The sequence below is a fragment of the Mauremys reevesii genome, linkage group 1 (genome assembly GCF_016161935.1).
Source record: "Mauremys reevesii isolate NIE-2019 linkage group 1, ASM1616193v1, whole genome shotgun sequence".
NCBI lineage: Eukaryota > Metazoa > Chordata > Testudines > Geoemydidae > Mauremys > Mauremys reevesii.
In genome coordinates, this window is record NC_052623.1 from 241579073 (window position 1) to 241600444 (window position 21372).

Sequence of the window (21372 nt, forward strand, 5' to 3'; positions counted from 1 at the left end):
TTTCTATGAATAAGGCTAATGCACGTCTGATGTCCAGCACATGGAGCCTCTGTTCCTCTCTGTTGGCACGTGGTTTCGGATAGAAGACCAGTAGGAAGATATCCTGGTTAGTATGGAATTGTGAAACCACCTTTGGAAAGAAAGCCAGACGTGGATGCAATTGGACCTTGTCCTTGAAGAATATCCTGTAAGGTGATTCTGAAATGAGGGCCTGAATCCCCAAGACCCTTTTGGCAGAAGTAATGGCTACCAAGAAGGTCACCTTCCAGGACAGGTAGAGCAGAGAGCACATTGCCAGCAACACACATGGGGATCCTGTCAGTCTTGACAATTCCAAGTTGAGATCTCAGAGAGGGACTGTTTGCCATACCTGGGGATACAATCTCTCACAGCCCTTAAGAAACCAACTACAGATGGAGTTTGAGAATACAGAACAGCCAATCTCCCATGGTGAAAAGCTAAGATTGCAGCCAAATGGACCCTAATAGATGACACAGTTAGCCATTGTTTCAGGTGAAGTAAGTAATCTAGAATGAATGGCACTGTTGATTGTGTAGGTCAGACACCCTTCTACGTACTGATCAAGAACCTTTCCCACTTTGCCAGGTAAGTGGCTCTAGTGGATGGTTTTCTGTTCCCTAGAAGTACCTCACAAACCGGCCCGAGCATGCTAGCTCTGAGGGGTTCAGCCATGGAGCTTCTAGGCCAAGAGACGAGGGACTCGAGATTCGGGCGACACAGGCAGCCGTGGTCCTGGAAGATTAGGTCTGGAAACAGAGGTAGATGGATTGGTGTTCCCACTGAAAGGTCTAGGATCATGGTAAACCAATGCTGGCGAGGCCAGGCAGGGGCTATCAGGATGACTCCCGCTTTGTCCCTTCTGATCCTCATCAAGGCCTTGTGCATGAGAGGAATGGGAGGAAATGTGTTGAAGAGATGACCCGTCCAAGGGAGGAGGAAGCGTCTGCGAGGGACCTGGAGCTGTGACCCAATAAGGAGTAGAATTGGAGACATTTCCTATTGTGTTTTGTCACATACAGATCTGGGGAGCTCCCCACCTCTGGAAAGTGACTCTCACAACATCTGGACGAATGGAACATTCGTGGTGGTTGGAGAAGTATCTACTAAAGTGATCTGCTAGCTCATTCTGTGATTCTGGCAGATCGGAGGCCCCAAGGTGGATTGAGTGGGCTATGCAGAAGTGCTTCCTGGCACAGGTGAAAGGAGAGTGCTCCTCTCTGCCTGTTGATATAAAACATCGCCGTTGTGTTGTCTGTGAGCACTGGCACACACTTGTCCACCACATGGGGCTGAAACGCCTGGCAGGCCAGACGAACTGCCCTGAGCTCCCTGATGTTGATATGTAGCAAGAGCTCTTCTGGAGACCAGAGGCCTGGAGTTTTAAGGGACCCCATGTGAATAACCCAGCCTGATGCTGAGCTATCTGTGACAAGAGACACTGATGGTTGGGGTCTTGAAAATGGGACTTCTGCACACACTGCCAGCGAGTCTAGCCACCAATGGAGGGAGGCAGTCACAGATGAAGGAACTGCAATGACTGCATCTAAATGGTGTCAGCTCCGTGAGTATACAGATGCCAGCCACGCCTGGAGAGATCTGAGCCGAAGTCTCGCATGCTGCATCACATAGGTGCATAATGCATGTGGCCCAGGAGCTTCAAGCAGTTTCTGGCTGTGGTGGTGGGGCGATTTCTAAGGCTCTCTATAAGCATCCCTATTGCTTGGAATCATGCTTCTGGGAGGAAGGCTCTGGCTTGGATCGACTTGAGAATCGCCCCGATAAACTCTATGCTTTGAAACGGGGAGAAAGTAAACTTCTGCACATTTTTTAGCAGACCTAAGTCTGGATTGTTGACTGTATTAACTTTACATTGGGCTCCACTTGGATCTTGGTATGAACTTGTGACCGGCCAGTCATTGTGGAACCCTGTTTTCTCGACACCCTATCTTCTCAGGAAAGCTGAAATAACTGCCATGCACTTCGTGAACACCCGAGGTGCCCCTGGCAGGCCGAATGGGAGCACCACTACTGGTAGTACACATGATTCACGATGAACCAGAAGAATCTTTTGTGTCCCTGAAAGACTGAGACAAGGAAGTAGGTGTCCTTCAAATCGAGAGCAGTGTACCAGTCCCCAGGAAGGGGATGATGCAAGCCAAAGAGACCACATGAAACTTTAGTTTCTTTATGAATAAGTTGAGTTTTCACAGGTCCAGAACTGGTCTGAGACTGCCACTGACTTTTGAAATTAGGAAATAAGGGGCCAGGGATTCTATTTCCATTAATTCCAGTGGAACCTCTTCTACGGCTCCCACCCTTAGGAGTGACTGCATCTCTTGGGCTAGAAGGGTCCCTGAAGAGGGACAGGGAGTGAAGGCACACAACTGAACTGAAGAGTGTATTCCAGTGCTATCATGAGTAGCACACAGCAATCTGAGGCAGTACAGGCCCATGCCCGACAAAAATGGGATAAACAGTCCACAAAAACTGGGGAAGTTGGATCCAAGTTCTGTCCTGATATGTCTTCCCCATGCATCCCATCAAAAGGTCTGCTTAGATGCCACAGAGTGTTTGCAGGGAGCAGGCGCAGAAAAGGATTGCAGCGGAGGTCTTCTCCTAAAGCCCCTGCTCTTCCTCCTTTTGTGGTCTTGCCAGGCAGGTGGCGGAAAGAACTGACTGGCCAGCTGAGGTTTATAATGTTTCCTTGAGGGTGCCAGTGTATAAAGCCTTAGGGACTTCAGGGTGGCCCTCGAGTCCTTAGACTATGCAGCTTGGAGTCTGTCTGCTCAGAAAAGTGATGTACCCTCCAAAGGGTCCTGCAATGTCTGTTGAACCTCATAAGTAGGCCCACGGATTGAAGCCAAGAGCTTCGACGTACTGCCACCACTGAGGCCATGGATCAGGCTGCAGAGTCCGCTGCATCCACAGCTGCCTGCAGGAACACCTTTGCCATAGATTTGCCTGCAAATTCTCACCTGGACTCCTGTGACAGTACTCCTTAAATTTCAGCATGAGTCCCAGGAGTTAAAATCATACCTGCTCAGGAGTGCTTGCTGATTTGTGATCCTTAGCTGGAGGCCACCTGTTGAATAGACCTTTGTGCTGAAGAGGTCTAATTTTTTTGGTGTCCTTGGCCTTGGGGGTTGACCCCTGCTGACTGTCATTACGCAAAATACAACCAAAGATCCCAGTGGTGGGCGTGTATAAAGGAATTCATACCCATTTTAGCCAGGACAACGTATTTCTTTTCAGTTTTCTTTGCCGTCAGATGAAGGGATGCTGTGGTCTGACACAATGCCTTGTTGGGTCCTTAATAGCATTGTTCAGGGGCAATGCCACTCTTGAAGGGTCTGTTGCTGCTAGAATGTCTACCAGCGCATGGGAGGACTCCCTGATCTCCTCAATCTGGATCCTCAGGTTTTGAGCCACTCTTTTAAGGAGTTCCTGATGAGTCTTGTAGTTGTCTGCTCCCATGACAGCCTCATTTGGAAAGGAGGAGAAGGATGCCTGGACACTTAGAGGACACTGTTCTTCGCCCTCGGCACAAGATGTGTCTGGCGGTGCTGGATCTTGATATTCAGCACCAGTCTCTGTACCAGAGCCTGGATTTTGCTCAAAGCAGAGCAGTGGAGGGACTCTGACACCACAGAGTATGACCTTCTGGAATGTGACCCTTGCATCAGAGGGAAAGCCGAGGGTTTCCAGAAAGGACACTGTCTCGGCATCTGCCACTGTCCCTGTGGCCAAGCTGTGAGTGGGTTGCCTTGACTCAGGTCTATGGCCGGACAGTGCCAGCTGTAGTGACAGCCAGCTCCTGAGAGAAACATACGACTCCACCTCCAAGTCTGTCTCTGAAGATTCCCTTCCCAGAGACCAAGCTGGAACAGTGCCGACCAGTGCCGTGAGGGAGGTGACTGGGGCTGGGCCATCATGGCCAGATTCCCTTTTGAAGGCACCTGAGACCTCAGTTCTGTGGAGGTCCTTCCCGCTGGCACTGCAGTGACAGTTCTCATATGGCTGGGGATGGCAGTACCAGTAGAGAAGTAAATCTCTCGCTGCTGCAAATTCCTCTGGCGTTGACAGTACCACCAGGGCAGTGGAACTCTGGTGATTCTCTTGCGGTGGAAAGCTGATTAGTACCAGACTCAACGGTACTCATTCCAGGGCCTGAGTCAATGGCACTGCAAGGGTTGTTGGAACCACAGAGTGGCCTGACATGGGTCACACTGTATTAGTATGTCTCTCCCCTACCAACCTCAGGGTTGGGGAACGACCTCTATCAGTCTTTTTCTGCTTCTTTCCCAGCACCAGTGATGGAGAGTGGTGCCGAGGTTCCCCCTCCGGAGCACTTTTCTTCAGCACTGGGGATGGTGGACTGTGTCAAGTCTCTCAAGAAGCAGGAGTGTCTTTCCTCAGTGCCAGTGATAAGGAATAGTGCTGAGTCTCCTACAGAGTAGCGGGGGGTGCTCCTTACTGAGGCTGAAGTACTCAGTGCAGACTCTGAGTGACCCGGCTCCAACGGAGGTCGTAGTGCTGCCTCCCTGAGGATAAATCTGAGCCTAGTGTCTATCTTTTTTGGTATGGGGCCTGAAGTCTTTGCAGAACTTACAGAACTCCCATACACGAGCTTTCCTCAGGCATTTAAGGCAGCTGGAATGGGGGTCATTCACAGGCATAGGCTTGTGGCAAGAAGCACAAGGCTTAAACCTCAGAGACCAAGATATACCCTGCGCTGAGAAGTGATTAACACCATTGAGTGGGGTTCTGCTAACCTAATTATTTATCTAAAATCTGAAATTTAACTACTAAGAATAAAGATAAAATATACAATGAGGTTAGAAAGTCCACTGAGAGAGTACTTCCAGAGTGCAAGGACGAGGCAATTCCAGCAACCGTCACGGTTGGTAAGAAGGAAATGAGGGGACTGCAGGTCGGCGGGACCCTTTATAACACTATTTGAGCATATAACTCCAGGGGGCACCAGAGCCGACCCAATGGATACCACTGGAGGGAAAAGCTTTCCGGAGGTGCTCAGGGTAACCACATACCTACATTGGAATGGACATGAGCAAGCACTCAAAGAAGAAAGATAAATTTAATTGAATGCACAGTGTTAACGAACACTGCAGAAGGTTATTTTTAATCCAATACTCCTTAATAGTGATTTTAATGGCAATGCTTTATAGTTTGGGATTTATTATAAAAGATAACTAAAAAATAAAACCCATTCATATAATACAATAGGGGTTAAGTCATGCTACCAGTTCCATTTTTATCTATAAATTAAGTAAGCCTCCTCTTCAGCATCTTTAAATCTGGCCCAATATTTCTGAATAAATCAAGTCGTCTTTTGCCAAAATTCAATTAAGAATAAAGCTATTTCAGCAATAAAATGACAGCTGCATTGATAATCTATGCATTTAAACAAACACTCAATTCTCTTTTGTTATCACTGTGTCTTATAACAATAACTACAGCATTTCATTATTGGGCAGATTAGAATTATTTGTTTCAGTGTTTTCATGTTGTTTTAGTAATATATTTAATATTACAATCAATATAATTTGTCTATAAAAAGGGCTAGTAAACAATGTGTTTAACAGAGGTTTATTAAGTTTGGCAGGTGCAAAATAAAACAAATATTTACAAAATAATTCTGTCAAAAGGAAATATTTACCTTTAATTAAAAGTTAAATCTCCACTAGGCTTATATTAGAAATATAAAGTATAAAATATGATCATCATGTATTCCTTACCCTTTGCTCCAGAGCTGTCTGCGTCTGTTGTCTTAATAGAGCTTTAAATGGTCCCCCTTCTTTTCCAGCACTCCCACTGCCCATTCCTAAAGAAAATCAGCACATAAATAACATCCAGAGAAACAAGTTACGGACTGTATTTATTAGTCTCCGGGTTTTTTTTAAACCTATGATACAAATTATAGTTAGAAACTTCTGAAAGTTTATTTTTACCAATCAGGCACACTGAAGACTAAGGATCTTATTCACATTTATACGATATTTCCCTTTAGTGCCAGTGTAAAGGGGCATTAGGGTGAACATAAATTGCACTTCAAGTCCCTTTACAGTGTCAGAGGGGTGTACAGGACCTTAGTGTAAATAAGAATAAGGGCCTAGAGGCTTGAACTTGCAGCTCTTAGTTCTACAGTATGGCTTGATCTTTTTCCCATGGATGCAAGAGTGTTTTTGCGATCAGTTTCAATGGGCACAGGATCAGCTCCATAATCCTTATTTTCACAAGCAGTTACAGCCAAAGTTGCAATTCACATCAGTGAGTATTGCAGGATCAGTCCTAATTCAAAAGTGCTAAACTAGAAGTAATCCTACTAGTGCAATTGGCCAAGATTTCTGCTATAAAGCCAACTATGGACCTGTGTCCAAGAATTATTTACAGTAGCAGTTAAAAAAAGATTCCATGTTGTGAGGTTCATACAGTTTCAGAGTAGCTCAATCATTTTTCCTCATAAGTTGGGGCTCAAACCTCCAGTTTCCACATATACACAACTCCTACTGACGTCACTATAAAATTTGGCCCAAAGAGAAAACTGTAAGGGCAAGCATATAACAAATGTACATCTTTTAATTTAAATTTTAACTCTGAAAAAGATACTGTAACTTAGAATTGAAGGACAGTCTAACATTTATGTAGAGTACATCGACTCATCTGAATCATTCAGATCAGCCATGGACTACTGTTGAGCATTCTAAACTGCCAAATTTATCTGTGATTTGCTTGCTAAAAGACATTTGTTGCTTCGCAGTTACTAAATCCAGGAAGAAAACATATACCAAGGCTGTGTTTTTCCTACAATAATCATAATTTTGGTGAATCAGATTCACTTGGTGGTATTTCATACCTAAGAACATACTTCACTGATATTTCTTATAGTCAGATCTGCCTACATGCCTCAGAACTAAATCGATATTTATTTGGTTTCAGTGAATCAGCAGTTATACCTTTCAATACTCTCAGAGATATCAATGAAAATACTAATAAAAATGAAGGACAAAACTAAAAAAAAGCATCAGGAACAAGGCGAATGAAGTTATGATTGAAGGGAATATTTTTAAAGTTACCTTAACTGCTATTTTAAAACAGACAATACATTGCTACTTTCCCTGTCCCCTTTCTTCTGCTAAAAAATCCAGTAACAATAAAGAAGGAAAGATATTTTTCCATGTAAATGTGTGAGGACTTTTTGTTTTAAACAAACTCAGGGTCTGTTGTTGTTGGCACTTCATTTATTCACTCATTTCAAAACTGACAAATGCTATCATGTCTAAAATGTTATTTATATATAGGAAATGAAATATTTTTAGCTGTTCTTGGATAAGGAAACAAAGATTAGCATCTGTATAGTCCCATTAATAAAATTAAGTTATTTTATGTTATTTTGCATTAGACCTAAATAGCATTTTCAAGGGACTATACAATACTAAAAACACACTGACATGAAATGAAGAATATTTGTTGAGATGAAACACATTCTTAAAAAACATAAAATAATCAAAGCACTATCTGTAGAAAAGAAGCAGTGATTTCTAGTATTTAATTTAACAGGACAATCTAGTGATCTCTGTCAATGAAACATAAAAAGGAGGAAGTACAAATACAAAGTTTGTGTACAGTCAGAATGAAACAAACCAATTTAAACAGTACAATAAATATGGTTGCTAGCCACATGATGGTCAGATTTCAACAGAAGAATATGATTGAGTTGGTAAGGACGATGGAGTGCTTGTTCCATCTAAAATACAGGAACATTATTATAATGAAGAGAATGAAAAGAATATCAGTATTCAGTAGTTGTCTAATGGTAGTAAGTCCAATTACCAATATTTAGTGGAGACGTTTTTGGAAAAGGAAAGAGTTCTGCAATATAAGGTAGGCTATTTGTTTCAAATATTGATCAACTTAAGGAAGAGGCTCTAGAAATTATTGCAAGCCTCTAGGTGGAAAAAAAATTATCCTGTAATAGTCATGTAGCCAGCAGTTTTCAGAGGCTATTTTAACTAAAAGATATAGAAGGCTAGGTATTAAATGCCCCCTAACTGACTAACAACAACATTCCATTTATTTCTTAAAAGGCATTTTAAAAAAGGTGATTATAGATTGATCCTACCAGAAGCAGCCAGAAGCAGCTCTTCAGTGAAAGAGACACTTTTCCTCAGAACAAATGGGCTGACATGGCTAGAGTGAAGAGGGTTAAGGCTAGACCCCGGGAGGAGGAGACAGGACTTGTTAAGATGTGGGGAACCACAAGACAGAGTAGGGGAGCTAGGAAACAGGAAAATCCTAGGCCCCTGTGGGGAAGGTGCTGTGGAGGAAAGTAGTAGAGAGAAAAGATGTAGATTCACAAGATGACTAAAGAAATAGGAGGAGGAAAGCAAAATGAAGCAAAAACAAAACAGACTTTTTTTTTCAAATGAACAGATATATACTGCTAGCATATGAAAAAGCTATTACCAGCATACAAAGAAATGAAATGACAACTTAGCACCACAGTGTGGATTAGAAGCACGTTATCAAAAATCTGAGTATGAACTTGTTAACTTTGTTTTTAAATGTATTTAGTTTTATTAAAGAGCCAAAGTAATTGAGTATTTATTTCATATTTCAATTAAATTTTACATAAAGATTTAAAATGAATACTTCTAAATAAAATATATTCAAAACAGCCCTTCCAACATGCCTAAGGAAAATTGATATGGTAACAGCTTCTCTTCTCCAAAAGTTCTATGAATTTAAGTTGACCATTATCCAGAAACCTAAAAATTTAATTTTTAAAGTCTTAAATCTTATAATGGTGTGTGTATACATACATATTTACTTATTTCCCACATAAAAAAGGAGTGCCCGTCTTCTCAATTTCCTCCACATGTATACTAATTCTTCGCTCTCTGATAACCCAAACTTATTAAAATATATTATATATATGTTACAATGTAGTATGTAACAACTTTTGTCAGTCAGGTACTTCTGTTAGTTTACAATTACATGAAAAGTAGCACTACTTACAACAGGAAGTCTCCAATTCCAAACCAGAATTAACTTTCTCAGTGCATTTTGAAACTCCTCCTCTCACCTTTTACTACAGAGAATTTGACACAGCCCATTCCACACTGTATCATCACATTCTACTTTATAAAAGAAATGGTGGTAATCTTTCTTCCAACAGTTCCAACCCAGAAGACTAATAAGCAAATCCAAGTTTCTCTCTCTTTATATCATGGTATAAATACCTAAATGTTGTGGTATATGTGCTTCTTATGAAAGTTAAAGTCTCAATTTGAAGTCAAGATATTGACATTGCTTCCTCAGTCATACTCTATTCCTCTTCCTTGCTCAGACAGCTTAACAAGAAAATCCCAATTTTCCCTTCTTCAGATGGCTTGAGTAGGTTACACCTTGAATTTCAGATCTTTTTATATGTGCCAAACCATTAATCAGATCATCGTCATGAACTAGAACAGGGGTCAGCAACGTCTGGTGGGCCAGGCCAGTTTGTTTACCTGCCACGTCCGCAGGTTCAGCCGATCGTGGCTCCCACTGGTCGTGGTTTGCCGTCCCAGGCCAATGGGGGCGGTGGGAAGCCGCGGCCAGCCCATAGTTTGCCCGCACTGCTACCTGCCACCAACATTGGCCTGGGATGGCGAACCGCGGCCATTGGGAGCCGCGATCAGCCAAACCTGCCGACGCGGCAGGTAAACAAACTGGCCTGGCCCACCAGGGTGCTTACCCTGGCAAGCCGCGTGCCAGAGGTGCTGACCCTTGCACTAGAATAAAGAGCTTTGACACTAAGACACCCTCTACTAAGCAAAACTCCCCAAAAAACTGAGAGACAAGGCCAAACATAACTTTATTAAAATAATCTGTAAGAACAGGTTTCATTAAGTAAAACTAGAGCCACATCATCTCAGCCATACTACACTTACTTCAGTAAACAAACTTATTTTATAAAGCAGTAAAAGAAAAACTAAACCAAGTTAGTCTAAGTCTCAATTTGCTTTTTTTTTTAAAATAGTATCCTTTATAGGGACAAAGCTTTAATCAGGGTTGATGAGCCAAGAATCCTGTAACAGTTCGTGTCCTACGTATGGGTTGTATTGTATAATTTAGATTATAGAACCTTGAGAAAATGCTAGTGCCATCCTTGAAAACAATGCTATCTTTTTTATTTTAAAACACCACAAACATGTTTGGTAAAGTCTGTTTAGAACTGCCACCTGCACGAATAAAATATTTAACACAATTTATATCATTCAATAGTATTCCCTCTCCTTCTGTTGATGACTAATTCTTATCAAAATTAAGGATATTTTATAGTTATATCCCTGAATTAATTCTAACTATAAAGTGATTATTATGCTTTCCTCCCAGAACAACTATAGTTGAAGAGTCACAAAAGTCAAGGTGAAACGTGACTCAAACATATTATATATTATGTTGTTAAGTGATTATTTTTTCAAAATTCAGTGTGTATGTAAAATTTTTAGACATAACAAGCAAGACTTCTGATTGGGACACATTTTGGCAACAGAGAGCTGAACATATTGCCAAAAGATAGCAGCTACATGATACTGCCCTAGCAAATAAAAGAATGACTGGGGTCACCAAATGAAATTAATAGGCTGCAGGTTTAAAACAAACAAAGGAAGTACTTTTTCACACAACGCACAGTCAGTCTCTAAAACTCTTTGCCAGAGGATGTAGTGAAGGCCAACAGGATTCAAAAAATAACTAGACAAGTTCATGGAGAATAGATCCATCAATGGCTATTAGCCAGGATGTGCAGGGATGGTGTCCCTAGCCTCTGTTTGCCAAAAGCTAGGAATGGGCGACAGGGGATGGATCACTTGATGATTATCTGTTCTGTTCATTCCCTCTGGAGCACCTGGCATTGGCCACTGTCGGAAGACAGGATATTGGGCTGGATGGACCTTTGGTCTGACCCAGTATGGCTGTTCTTTTGACTATTAGCTTAACTTTGAAAACAAAAAACTGAAGCTGATGAAGATGGCCCAGCTTCCTCAACATATTAGGAAATTCCTCACCACAAAGGCCCCTATCTTGCAGTCTGATCTACACAGATGCACTCGTGTCCACACAGAGTCCATTGTTTCAATGGGGCTCAGTGTAGGTGCAAACAGTCCATCCATCCACATCATGGTGCAGGATCAGAATTTAATGTAGCTACTGCAGAAATGTCTCAATTTCACTGCAGACTACTATCACTCTCCTGTGCCTTTGGGATGTCTACTAAGATGGCTACCTATCCTGGAACTTAATCAGATAACATGTATGTTTTCAAACAATCATCAGGAATTTAATAATACAAATGTATGAATTTGCGGGGTGGTATCTCTTAAAAATAAATATTGGCCTGTTTGTTTTTTAAATACACTTGCTCTCAGTTTCTTTAAAACATAAATGGTCACCCTAGGTTGTCCACAAGACAAACACTATTTACATAAAATATAAGAAAGAAAGAAAAGACAAAAAGGTTTTAAAAAAAAAATGAAGAGGGAGAGTTGCAATTTGATAGCTTCTTATTTTTAGGTTTTTGGATTAAGTTTGAAAAATTAACTCTTGAGAATCTACAACCTATTTCCATGTGTAAATCTTGAATCTGAAGTATTCCTGAGACACCCATCAAGTACAATAACTGAGTCCAAAAATGTAACATACCTTAAAACTGTCATGATTAGGGAGATGGGAACGTTCTCAGATTCAAATACTATTTTTAAACATCATATTTAGAAAAAACATTTAAAACAGCAGCCACACTTTTATACATGGGCCTACAGTATTTTTGCTCTGTTGTAGCAGAGCCACGTTTGTTGGGCTCCATAAGAAATTAAGGGGGTGGAGGGAGGAATTAGCGTCCAATTAAATTGTGAAAAGCCAGTTGAGAAAAATATTTTTAAGCTTTTAAAAAGGTGTTCTTTAATAACCTTTAAAACTAGTTTTAAAAAATTACATGACAGTGTATACTTGATTTACCACATCCACTTCCATAACCCTGAAGAAGTTCAGTAGACACTAGCAATTGTATTTCTAGAATCAATTTGCAAACAGACATGTGGAATTTACACAAAAATATGGATGCATTTTCAGCAGAGAAGATTAGTCTTAGAAAAATCACATACACTAGTAAGACTTGATCACTCGTTTCCCCATCATGTTATGGTGAAAATGTACCCCCATAATTTATAATCTGAAGTGGAGGAAATTAAAAGAAAAAGACAATTCCTTAGGACTCTCTTTATAACATTTTGAGATGCTTCTAAATGGTTATATTATAAATGCTACTCTGAAATTGCCTATATGGTATGGTTATAAAGCTTTGGAAAACAAAGTACAGTAAATCAGTGCACTAAGCAAATGCTTTCATGCTTTAATTGCGCTATTTGAAATATCCAATTTCCACATCATTTTGATAACTTACATGCCAAAAAGGAAAAAGGGTTTGAATGAAAAGATAAAACAGAAATACAAATTAACAAAAAAAATAAGAGTGGGTGGAAGCACCTTACCAGTTTTGGGTGTCAAACTCAAATCTGTGTCAGAAGAAGAGGACTGTCGACTGTAGGACTTGGAAGGTGAAAAGGAATAGGTTTGGTTTTTCAGAGGGGTGGAGGGTCCTGATGAATGAGTATTGGGATTGGGATCTTCATTGAAAGGAATCCTGCCAGAAGAAGGTGGAAACATATTCAGTAATCCTGTGCCAAAGGACCTGGCTGACAGCAGCATGATCCGAACACCAGGATGGGGTTGGGGTAGGGCCAGCAGTTATTCCTTAAGTGTGTTGCTGGGGATGAGGCCAAAGGCAAAGAAATGATGTTTACCCACTCAGCATTCTACAGATAGATGCTGATTATCTGCACTAAAACAGTTAAGCCAAATAAAATGTCAGACCATGGGGGAAAAAAAGTATACATGCAAAAGAAAACAAAACTCAAAATACGTGGCTTTAAAAAAAATTGTTCAACTACACAATGCTTGTTGAGTTAGATTATTAAAGAAAAAATGATCTCAAACTATATTTGTGTTTATATATATAATATTATATATATATATATATATATATACACACACACACACATTTATGTACACACACACATTTTAAGAAAAAAAATGTTTCCTTATCCTATAGCATCAGCAGTGTGCCCACAGCTAAAAACAAAGCAAAGAGAAAAACCTTAAGGAATACAACTGTATCGACAAACATGTCAGTTATGTGCAGATTGCCTTACCTGTTCTCCAGTACTGTCTTTTCCACAAAGCGACACAAACCCTTCCTAACGCTTTAAAAATTCAGGTAACATTTGGATTACACTTGAAAGCAATTTGAAGCCCAATCATGGTTTCCTATTATGACTAGTAAGAAAGACTTGTAAACCGTACCTGATGGATGTTACTAAACTCAGATGTATGATTTTTGCGAGGTAGTTTTTTTTTTTTTTAAAAAAAGGTAATCTCAAGTAGTTAAAGGAAATGAAAAGTATAGCTCTGTGGAAGAGACTTTGAGGAAACACACACTCTTCCAAGTACTATTGAGTTTGTTTCAGCAGCTGAACATAGCAGTAGTTCTCCACTGACAGCAGAAGGACTCCCAGTGAGAAAAAGAGGGAGAAAAGATGGGTGGTACCTGCCTACACTGCCTGCCTGCCTGCACTTTGCGACCACTGTGCCTGTGGCCTGCCTCTCCCCAGCTCTTGAGTCTGAGTAGTCTCGTACCAGTGTAGATGAGAGTGGGAACAGACAGAGAGAAGTTCTGGGTAAGTCGTGAGCCAGAAGCAGTGTGAATTGGGCTGTTGTGAGTCGAGCGGCATCCATGGCTTGGCGGATGAACCAGCGGAGACCTGAGAGAATTTGCAGCCAAGGTGGAAGAAAAGAAAACAATACATACAACAGATTGCAAAGTTATGTTAAAAATGATTTCAGGGAGTGCTAGTTAGCGGAGATCTCTTATTCTTTAAGCAGACTCTAAGAGTTATAATTCCTAGCATGCAAGAGTCAAGACGAAATCAAAAGGAGCAGGGGAACAGCTAAGTATTAACTTGTTAACATATTATTGAATCTTTGGCATTAAAGGCTAAGGTTAATAAAGATAATAACAAGATGTGAGTAGAATCTGCTGGTCTTGAAACCCACTCACACTTCTGGGCAGGACCATACAGATTGGTTAAAACAACCTTATCAAAATACAGCATGCAAGTTGCTAAACAACCTTGCACATACATGGGTTAAGATAATGTTTTTTGTCGTCTGTTCAAGATTGAATGCTACTGATTTATGGGTGATGTTTAAATTGCTAGCTATTGCAGCCAGTGTGTAGTTTTTAATTGTGTTTTTAATGTTGTTAATATGCCCAGAAGCTCTGTGATGATGGTTGTATGTTTCACAAGTCAATACAAATTAAATTAATAATTCTAAATAAGACCAATAACTGGATCCCACTGCTGGGGAAGTTTTACAGTGGTACTGTTGCTGCCTCATACAAAGTGCTCTGATTGCATTATAATAATTACAAGACTAGTGTACTAAAATAAAATGACCTAATTCAAACAATATATGTCTGGACATGTGACATAGAAGTATACTTTTTTTGTACTCTATTTTTCATCTAGTAATTGTGTAAAATATACATAAGATGCCATAACAAATAAATTGATGTATTCACAGTGGCAACTGAGGACTGTAAATGCTTCTGCCCTCAGAATAATATGACTCTGGAATTTTACTAATTTTATTTGATTTGTTCCTGTTAAAAATTTGAATTCAAACTGTGTTGTGTTGACTTAACCAATGTGAACAACTGGAATTAGGCCACACTCCTCATCATGAAACCTTTTTCAGTCAGTGTACAATTTGTTTTGCTTACAAAGAAAAACAAAAGACTAAAATGATTAAAAGACTTCAAGGATGTCCTTGCATCTCCTGAGCCACTCAACTATCTGAACTCAAATATACTTATCTTTTCTTACATGAATATACAGCAAAGACATTCAAAGTGCTAAAAACAGAAATCCCTTAAGAAATGCATAGTATTGTGAAAGATCCCCATGAACAAAAAATATGTTATTTGCATGTGCAAATTATTTACCAGCTAGAGGTTGGCGGCTCACAACACGGGAATGTGCAACGCTATGACTGCACAAATGCAAGAGTTATGGAATTAATAGAAAAATATCTTTCTCGTCAAGATTTACTGCTGCAACATCTAATGTCCATCTTCTCAAAATTGCAGAACATAAACCAAGTTACAGACAAGAAAAACAGTAAAGGAGAAATAAATGCTGGGAAAACACACTGGATATGTAAAACTGAATGAATATGAAAAGAAATGAAATTCACTTCATTACAATCTATTAACTCATACTTACTCCTTCATTTCTTTAGATGGGGAATTACATGCAGGTAAGAATGCTGTGTTACTTATTTTATCCAAGGTACAGACTGTTCCTATGGCTCGTACTACTAGTCCAGATTCTCCCTCCAAATCAAAACACTGCAAGTAACCAACAACTGCATTCCCTCTCATTTCAAGTACCTTCAAGCCAATCTTCCTTTGAAGTTCACCTACAAAAAATAAATACAAGTTAACGGACATCTCACTTAGATATAGGGCAAATGTGTTAAAGAGAATGTTTCTTATTCTCTTCTGCGGATCTGACCCTCTTCATATTTGTAATAATTTCCAGGTAGGAAAACTGGCTAATAGATAACATCAAACATGACTATACCATAAACATGGCCACAACCTTCTCCTGCAAATTGAAGGCTCTTAATTCTGTGATCTTAGTAGTAGTACATCTGAACCACATACATTATAGCATGTAGCTTGTTGATGGCACTATGAAACATTATGCAATACAGACTGCTACTATTATGGGCTGTTTTAAACCACAGCCATGCCAAAGACCACCACTAAGCAAACAGTTTAGTCCTATGTTTTCACACCTCATTAGCTACATTTGACGTTTTGAGAAGGACTTTCACTTGGCTAGGCAATCCAAAATGACCTTTGAAATTCCAACAGTGCCAAATGATACATGGTCGTTTTATGATGTAAATGGTCATCCCAGAGGAAATGAATTGAAATCATCAAACCAGCTCTAATCAGAAACTGGATATGAGCCATATCCTAACAGGTGAAAGACTGATTTATTCATATATTCACCCACAACGTAGTTTAAATTTTAAAAAAGCAAATAGGACACAATTACAATTTGACCAACACTGACTAGATCCCCACTAAGTGCCTTTTCTATTCTAATGCTGCACACACTGCCTCTTTATATATATCAATCACATCTACAAAAAACACTGTGCAGAAATGTATTAGTCTTATCACAATATTATTTTTCTGGTATCTCAAAATGTGCTGTGCCCCTCACAAACAAGTGAAGACATTACTCCTGTTCTGAAGAGAGTACAGTCTAAATTTAACATGACATAGTAAGTGGCAAACAGAAAAATGAGGTGGAAAGGGTGAGGAAAGACATGGGTGACAGTAATTTAAAACAGTTATTTACCTAATAATAACTGTGGTTCTTAGAGATGTTGTTGTCTGTGATATCCCAGGTTGGAGAAGGCTCTCTCACTGGTGGGAAGATGTGCAGAAACCTAGTTAGAAGTTCAGAACCATGGTGTTGGGGGAAAAAGCTGAGCATGACTGTATGACAGGGTGGTATGCCAAGACTTTTGCAAGGTGGACTTTGATGGTACTGAATGAGAGTCCAGAGTTTATTAAATGCAGAATATAATCAAAGATTTTTGGTGGTTAGGTCTTCAATAGGTGCCCCAACTGGAATCTGATCCATCTATGATCACTTTTTTTTATAGTAGCGAGGTGATGAAGGGCATTCTTAGGGTCTACCCACTTGTTCAGTGCTGATAAGATGAGAGCTAGGACCACAACTCGCATGCTCATTTGATGTCTTGCAGGGTGAGATACTGACTTTAGCCAGCCTTGTAAGGAATGTCGGTTAAGTCTGACAAGTGGGATTGCGTACAAGCAAGTAGATGTGTGGCCTAGAAGTTTGAGGCAGTTTCTTACTGTAGTTGGATTTGATTTGATTATGGTGATTATCCTCTAAGGAGAGAGAAATCTATCCTTGGGAAAATATGCCTTCCATGATTTTGCAGCAATTTACAGCCCCATAAAGACTAAAATCTCTATTTTTCTTGTCTTCTATCCAAACTAAAAATCTCAGTCGGTCTCTCTGATATCTCCTCATGGATGTCTAGTCAGCAGCTCAAGCTCAACGTAACTGAAACAAAGCTCTTGGTTTTCTGCCCCAGTCCCTCCCCGCACCCTTCTTTTTCAACCACCATGGACATCATCACTTTGACTGTCACTCACATCCATAACCTGGAAGTAGATGCCAAAGGGGCTTGAACGATAGGAATGAGACCATCTCCTGGATTTCCCCAAAGGAGGTCTCCAATGTTCCCAATAGTGCCAAAGTGGTATATTGGTAAAATTGGTTGAGGTGGGCTTGACCAGGCTATTGCCATGTTGTAGATGGATGCACTGGAACTTTAAAATTACTCTGATCAGCAGAGGTATCCTGTGTGATGTGAGGGGAGACAGCTCCTTACTGGATAGAGGAGAAAGGGTGTGTCCCAGATGAAGAAAGGACATCATTGAGAGGCGGTGCCAACCTATGAGTGACTTCAGTCCTGAGGTCAGAAATATGCACCAGTGCGAAGAGTGGAGACCTTGGTGCTGACAACAGTGCCAGGGATGTGGTTAACTTCTCCAACCTAGAATCAGGAGGTACCGCTAGGGATTCCATTGATAGTACCAATGTCAATGTTGGTACCAACATTTGCTGGTTAGTGGCATTTTCAGGCATGGGTGTTGAATTTGGCCTATATATGCTTCTTCAGTACCAAACCAGAAAACTAGCAGGCATCACTTTCCCCTATTTGGTGAGTGGGCATAGCACTTTGTTCCATGCATAACAAAGGTTTAGCTCTCTCTCTATGGAAAGAAAGGAATTGTAAGCAATGATTTTTCCGCAATGGTCAAACCCCCCTTGCCAGGAGAAGATGGTACCAGACTTTGGTGCCACGGTGGTAGCCAATACCAAGATGGTCTTCAATGCTGGGTCTTTGTCTGGTGGGGTCAAAGATCTTCTGTCAATAACGACCTTGGGAGGTGCGTGCCAGTTGATGGGGCACAGGCTGACAGAGACTCAGCAGAGTCAGATCTTCTAGGAATAGGATCTTCTCTCTTTGGTGTCTTAAGTTCCCCTCATGGATTGTTCAAGGAGGTATAGCTTTGAACAGGTGTTCCTGGGACTTCCTTTTCCTCACTGAGAATGACCGACAAACTGAGCAATAGTCTGGCACATGGCTCTCACCAAAGCAGAACCGACAGTGGGCATGGCCATCAGTGACTGTCCCTGATAGAGGTCAATAAATTACAACTAAAATAAAACTTAAATATACACATCTTCTCCCTTAATAATTAATAAATAACTATAGACTTTAAAAAATAGCAACAAATCAATATTACAGGTTGAATTTATTTATTAATACCTGACATTAGTGAAATAAGTCTCTGTCTAGCCTCATTTGATGCCCTTGGTGTACGGATTCGGTCTATCCATTGGTATTCGGGGTCTTCATTAACAACCAGCTCTTCCACAAATCCATGAATTACTACAGCTCTATAACACTTTGGAATAGATGTGGCTGTTGAAAAGATACATAAATATGTAATATACAAGTCTAGAAGTAAAGTATTTAAATGGGAATTATAAAAAAAATACACCTAGATAGCCATCTGAGTGATTCTCTTCACAACAGATTTTAGAGCATACCTAAAGAGTTTTACTAAGAATCTTACTGGTGCCTGCTGGAATTACTGCCTGAAGTTGTACCCTTGTTTCAACATTTACATTCATATAGTACATCTATGAATATGCACACAAAGTAACGTTACATGCACATATTCACAAACAGGCTTTGCTGAGAATGTGTGCATCTTAAGTAACCAGAAAAAAATATTAGATGAATAAATTAATTTGAGATACTTTAAAGGAGTTGCTTAAAAAAAGAAATGGTCTGCTGCAGATGGTCTTATATAACCAAACAGTAATGCAATTCCGAATTCAAATTAGACTTTTTGTTTTGCCACTGGCTTTAGTGCGATGTGGACTGGGCCCTGAAGGACAGTTGAGGAATGGGGAAAGGGAACAGAAACTAGAAAGATAAAAAAAGCAGCCTTGAAAAGAATGACACACACCTGCAGCTGCTCAAAACTCTATTTTTCACTAGTTTGGGCATATCACATAGACTTGTACCAAGGACTATCTGGGCCTCAAAATGTGTCCTGGGATTTCACTGGACTATTAGGCCCCAAATCAGTAAAACATTTAAGCCTGTGCTTAACTCACATCGACTTAAGCTTTGCTGAATTGGGGCTTTATACAATAGATCAAATAAGGGTCCTGATACAAAGATCACTGCTGATAATGAGTTTTCCACTCTCTCTTGGTTTCAGCAGGATTTGGATCAAGCCATGAATCAGTTTGTTGATACATAAATGACCTGGTACTTGGCTAGTCAAAATCTGCTGTGGTTCATTCTATCAGAAAATAAACATTTTAACAATTAGAGGATAAGATAAGAGGATGATGAAAACTACATATTTTCACAGCTTCACTGCAAATACAGCATGATTTCTGTCACTACTGTGAATAAACATTTTAATGAAGAAAAATAACATCTTTTTCTGACTGATGGAAGGAAAAAAAATGCACTTTGCACATCCTCTCCTCAAGAAATGTTACCTCCAAAGAAGACACAAATAACAGAGCACAAGACTCAATTAACAATGATGAATCCATACTTTTATTTAGAAGAGACACTTATTTTAATTTGGGAATATTTAATTTCTCAGCTGTCCAGTATTTTATATTGAAAAAATATATATATAAATAAAAAATAAATATTAATAAAAAAACACATTGCCACACAAGAGAACAATTTACTGATTTATTTATTTACTCACTGCAAAAAAATTTGACTCCACAGGATGACTGCCTAAAACGGTTTAAATCATTGAAGAGGTCTACTTTCACTACCACATTGATCTCCCCACGGATACCTGTCCATAAAAAAAGAGGTGGAAGGTGAAATTTATATCAGAAAGAAGAAATAGAAAGAATAAAATCTTCTCAACTATTTAAAACTAATAATTAAAGTGTCAAATATATTCAAATTAGGTATATTTCATATATCATATATTCCATATGACTTGCATCCGACGAAGTGGGTATTCACCCACGAAAGCTCATGCTGCAAAACGTCTGTTAGTCTATAAGGTGCCACAGGATTCTTTGCTGCTGTTGTATATTCCATAACGAATCAAAATATTAATATATTTTTTCTCCAAAGAACTTGAAGCTAAATATTTCTCTTACAATGTTTTCAAACCCCATATTAGAATTTTCCTTTCAAAAATGGTCTCAAGACCATAATAGAAATACTCTCCACAGTCCATTCTAGTCAAGGTACCCAGTATTCATTTCAGAATTATAATACCTACTCACAATGGTACACTGAAAATTAGTTCATGTTTTTGCAACGTGAAAAGAACTATTATTTTGGCAATTCGTTTTTCAAACAAAGATTAATTTTTTAGCCATAATATAATCTTTTTACTAAAGCTATATTTCTTCAGTGTACAATCATCAGCTTTGATTTCTTTTCTCTTCCTACCTACAGTGCCTACTTCACAATCTTGAGCTGTTCCTCATTCTTATTAATTTTTTTCTTGACTAACAAAATCATTTTGTGCGATACCACTTCACATCACTATAGCTTTTCATGGGCTGAAGACATCACCGTACAAAAAAAGTGAACAAAAACACTAGATGTAAATGACTGAATGGGACCTTCTTGCTATCGGGCCTCCTGACCCAATTCTCTCAGAAGTCACTATGTCTACACTGGTACAGACACAACGTCCATCACAATAGCATCTTCATATATTTTTCTTCACATATTCACGATGACCACAAATCCAGACATAGAATATCAGGGTTGGAAGGGACCTCAGGAAGTCATCTAGTCCAACCCCCTGCTCAAAGCAGGACCAATCCCTAACTAAATCCCCAGGCCCCTAAATGGCCCCCTCAAGGATTGAACTCACAACCCTAGGCTTAGCAGGCCAATGCACAAACATCTGTCTGAACTCCATTAAATTTTCACTGTTATAATCTAACTCAGCCTTTTGCTTATTTTCCAATGTAAAGACAGTGATATACTGTGTATCAGACTTTTACATCAGTAATCTCCAAAACCAGTTCT

The 21372-nt window shown here is 39.7% G+C and overlaps 1 protein-coding gene across 18 annotated transcripts in view; it reads right to left on the reverse strand.

The window, feature by feature from the left end:
• Nucleotides 1–21372, reverse strand: part of C2CD5 (C2 calcium dependent domain containing 5) — a 114572-nt gene that overhangs the window by 80082 nt on the left and 13118 nt on the right. For 8 of the 18 annotated variants that reach the window (XR_005600111.1, XM_039543190.1, XM_039543184.1 and 5 more), the window contains 6 exons: nucleotides 20072–20167; nucleotides 18595–18750; nucleotides 15429–15624; nucleotides 13695–13904; nucleotides 12576–12727; nucleotides 5778–5863 (listed from right to left, as the gene is read on the reverse strand). Coding sequence is in view for 17 of the 18 variants with exons in the window: in XM_039543190.1 (XP_039399124.1) it covers nucleotides 5778–5863; nucleotides 12576–12727; nucleotides 13695–13904; nucleotides 15429–15624; nucleotides 18595–18750; nucleotides 20072–20167 (896 nt within the window). In the remaining variant the exon portion in view is untranslated. Of the gene's footprint in view, nucleotides 1–5777; nucleotides 5864–6471; nucleotides 6500–8161; nucleotides 8357–12575; nucleotides 12728–13694; nucleotides 13905–15428; nucleotides 15625–18594; nucleotides 18751–20071; nucleotides 20168–21372 lie in introns of those variants that run through there. The other 10 variants (XM_039543253.1, XM_039543245.1, XM_039543236.1 and 7 more) reach the window with 5 other exon arrangements.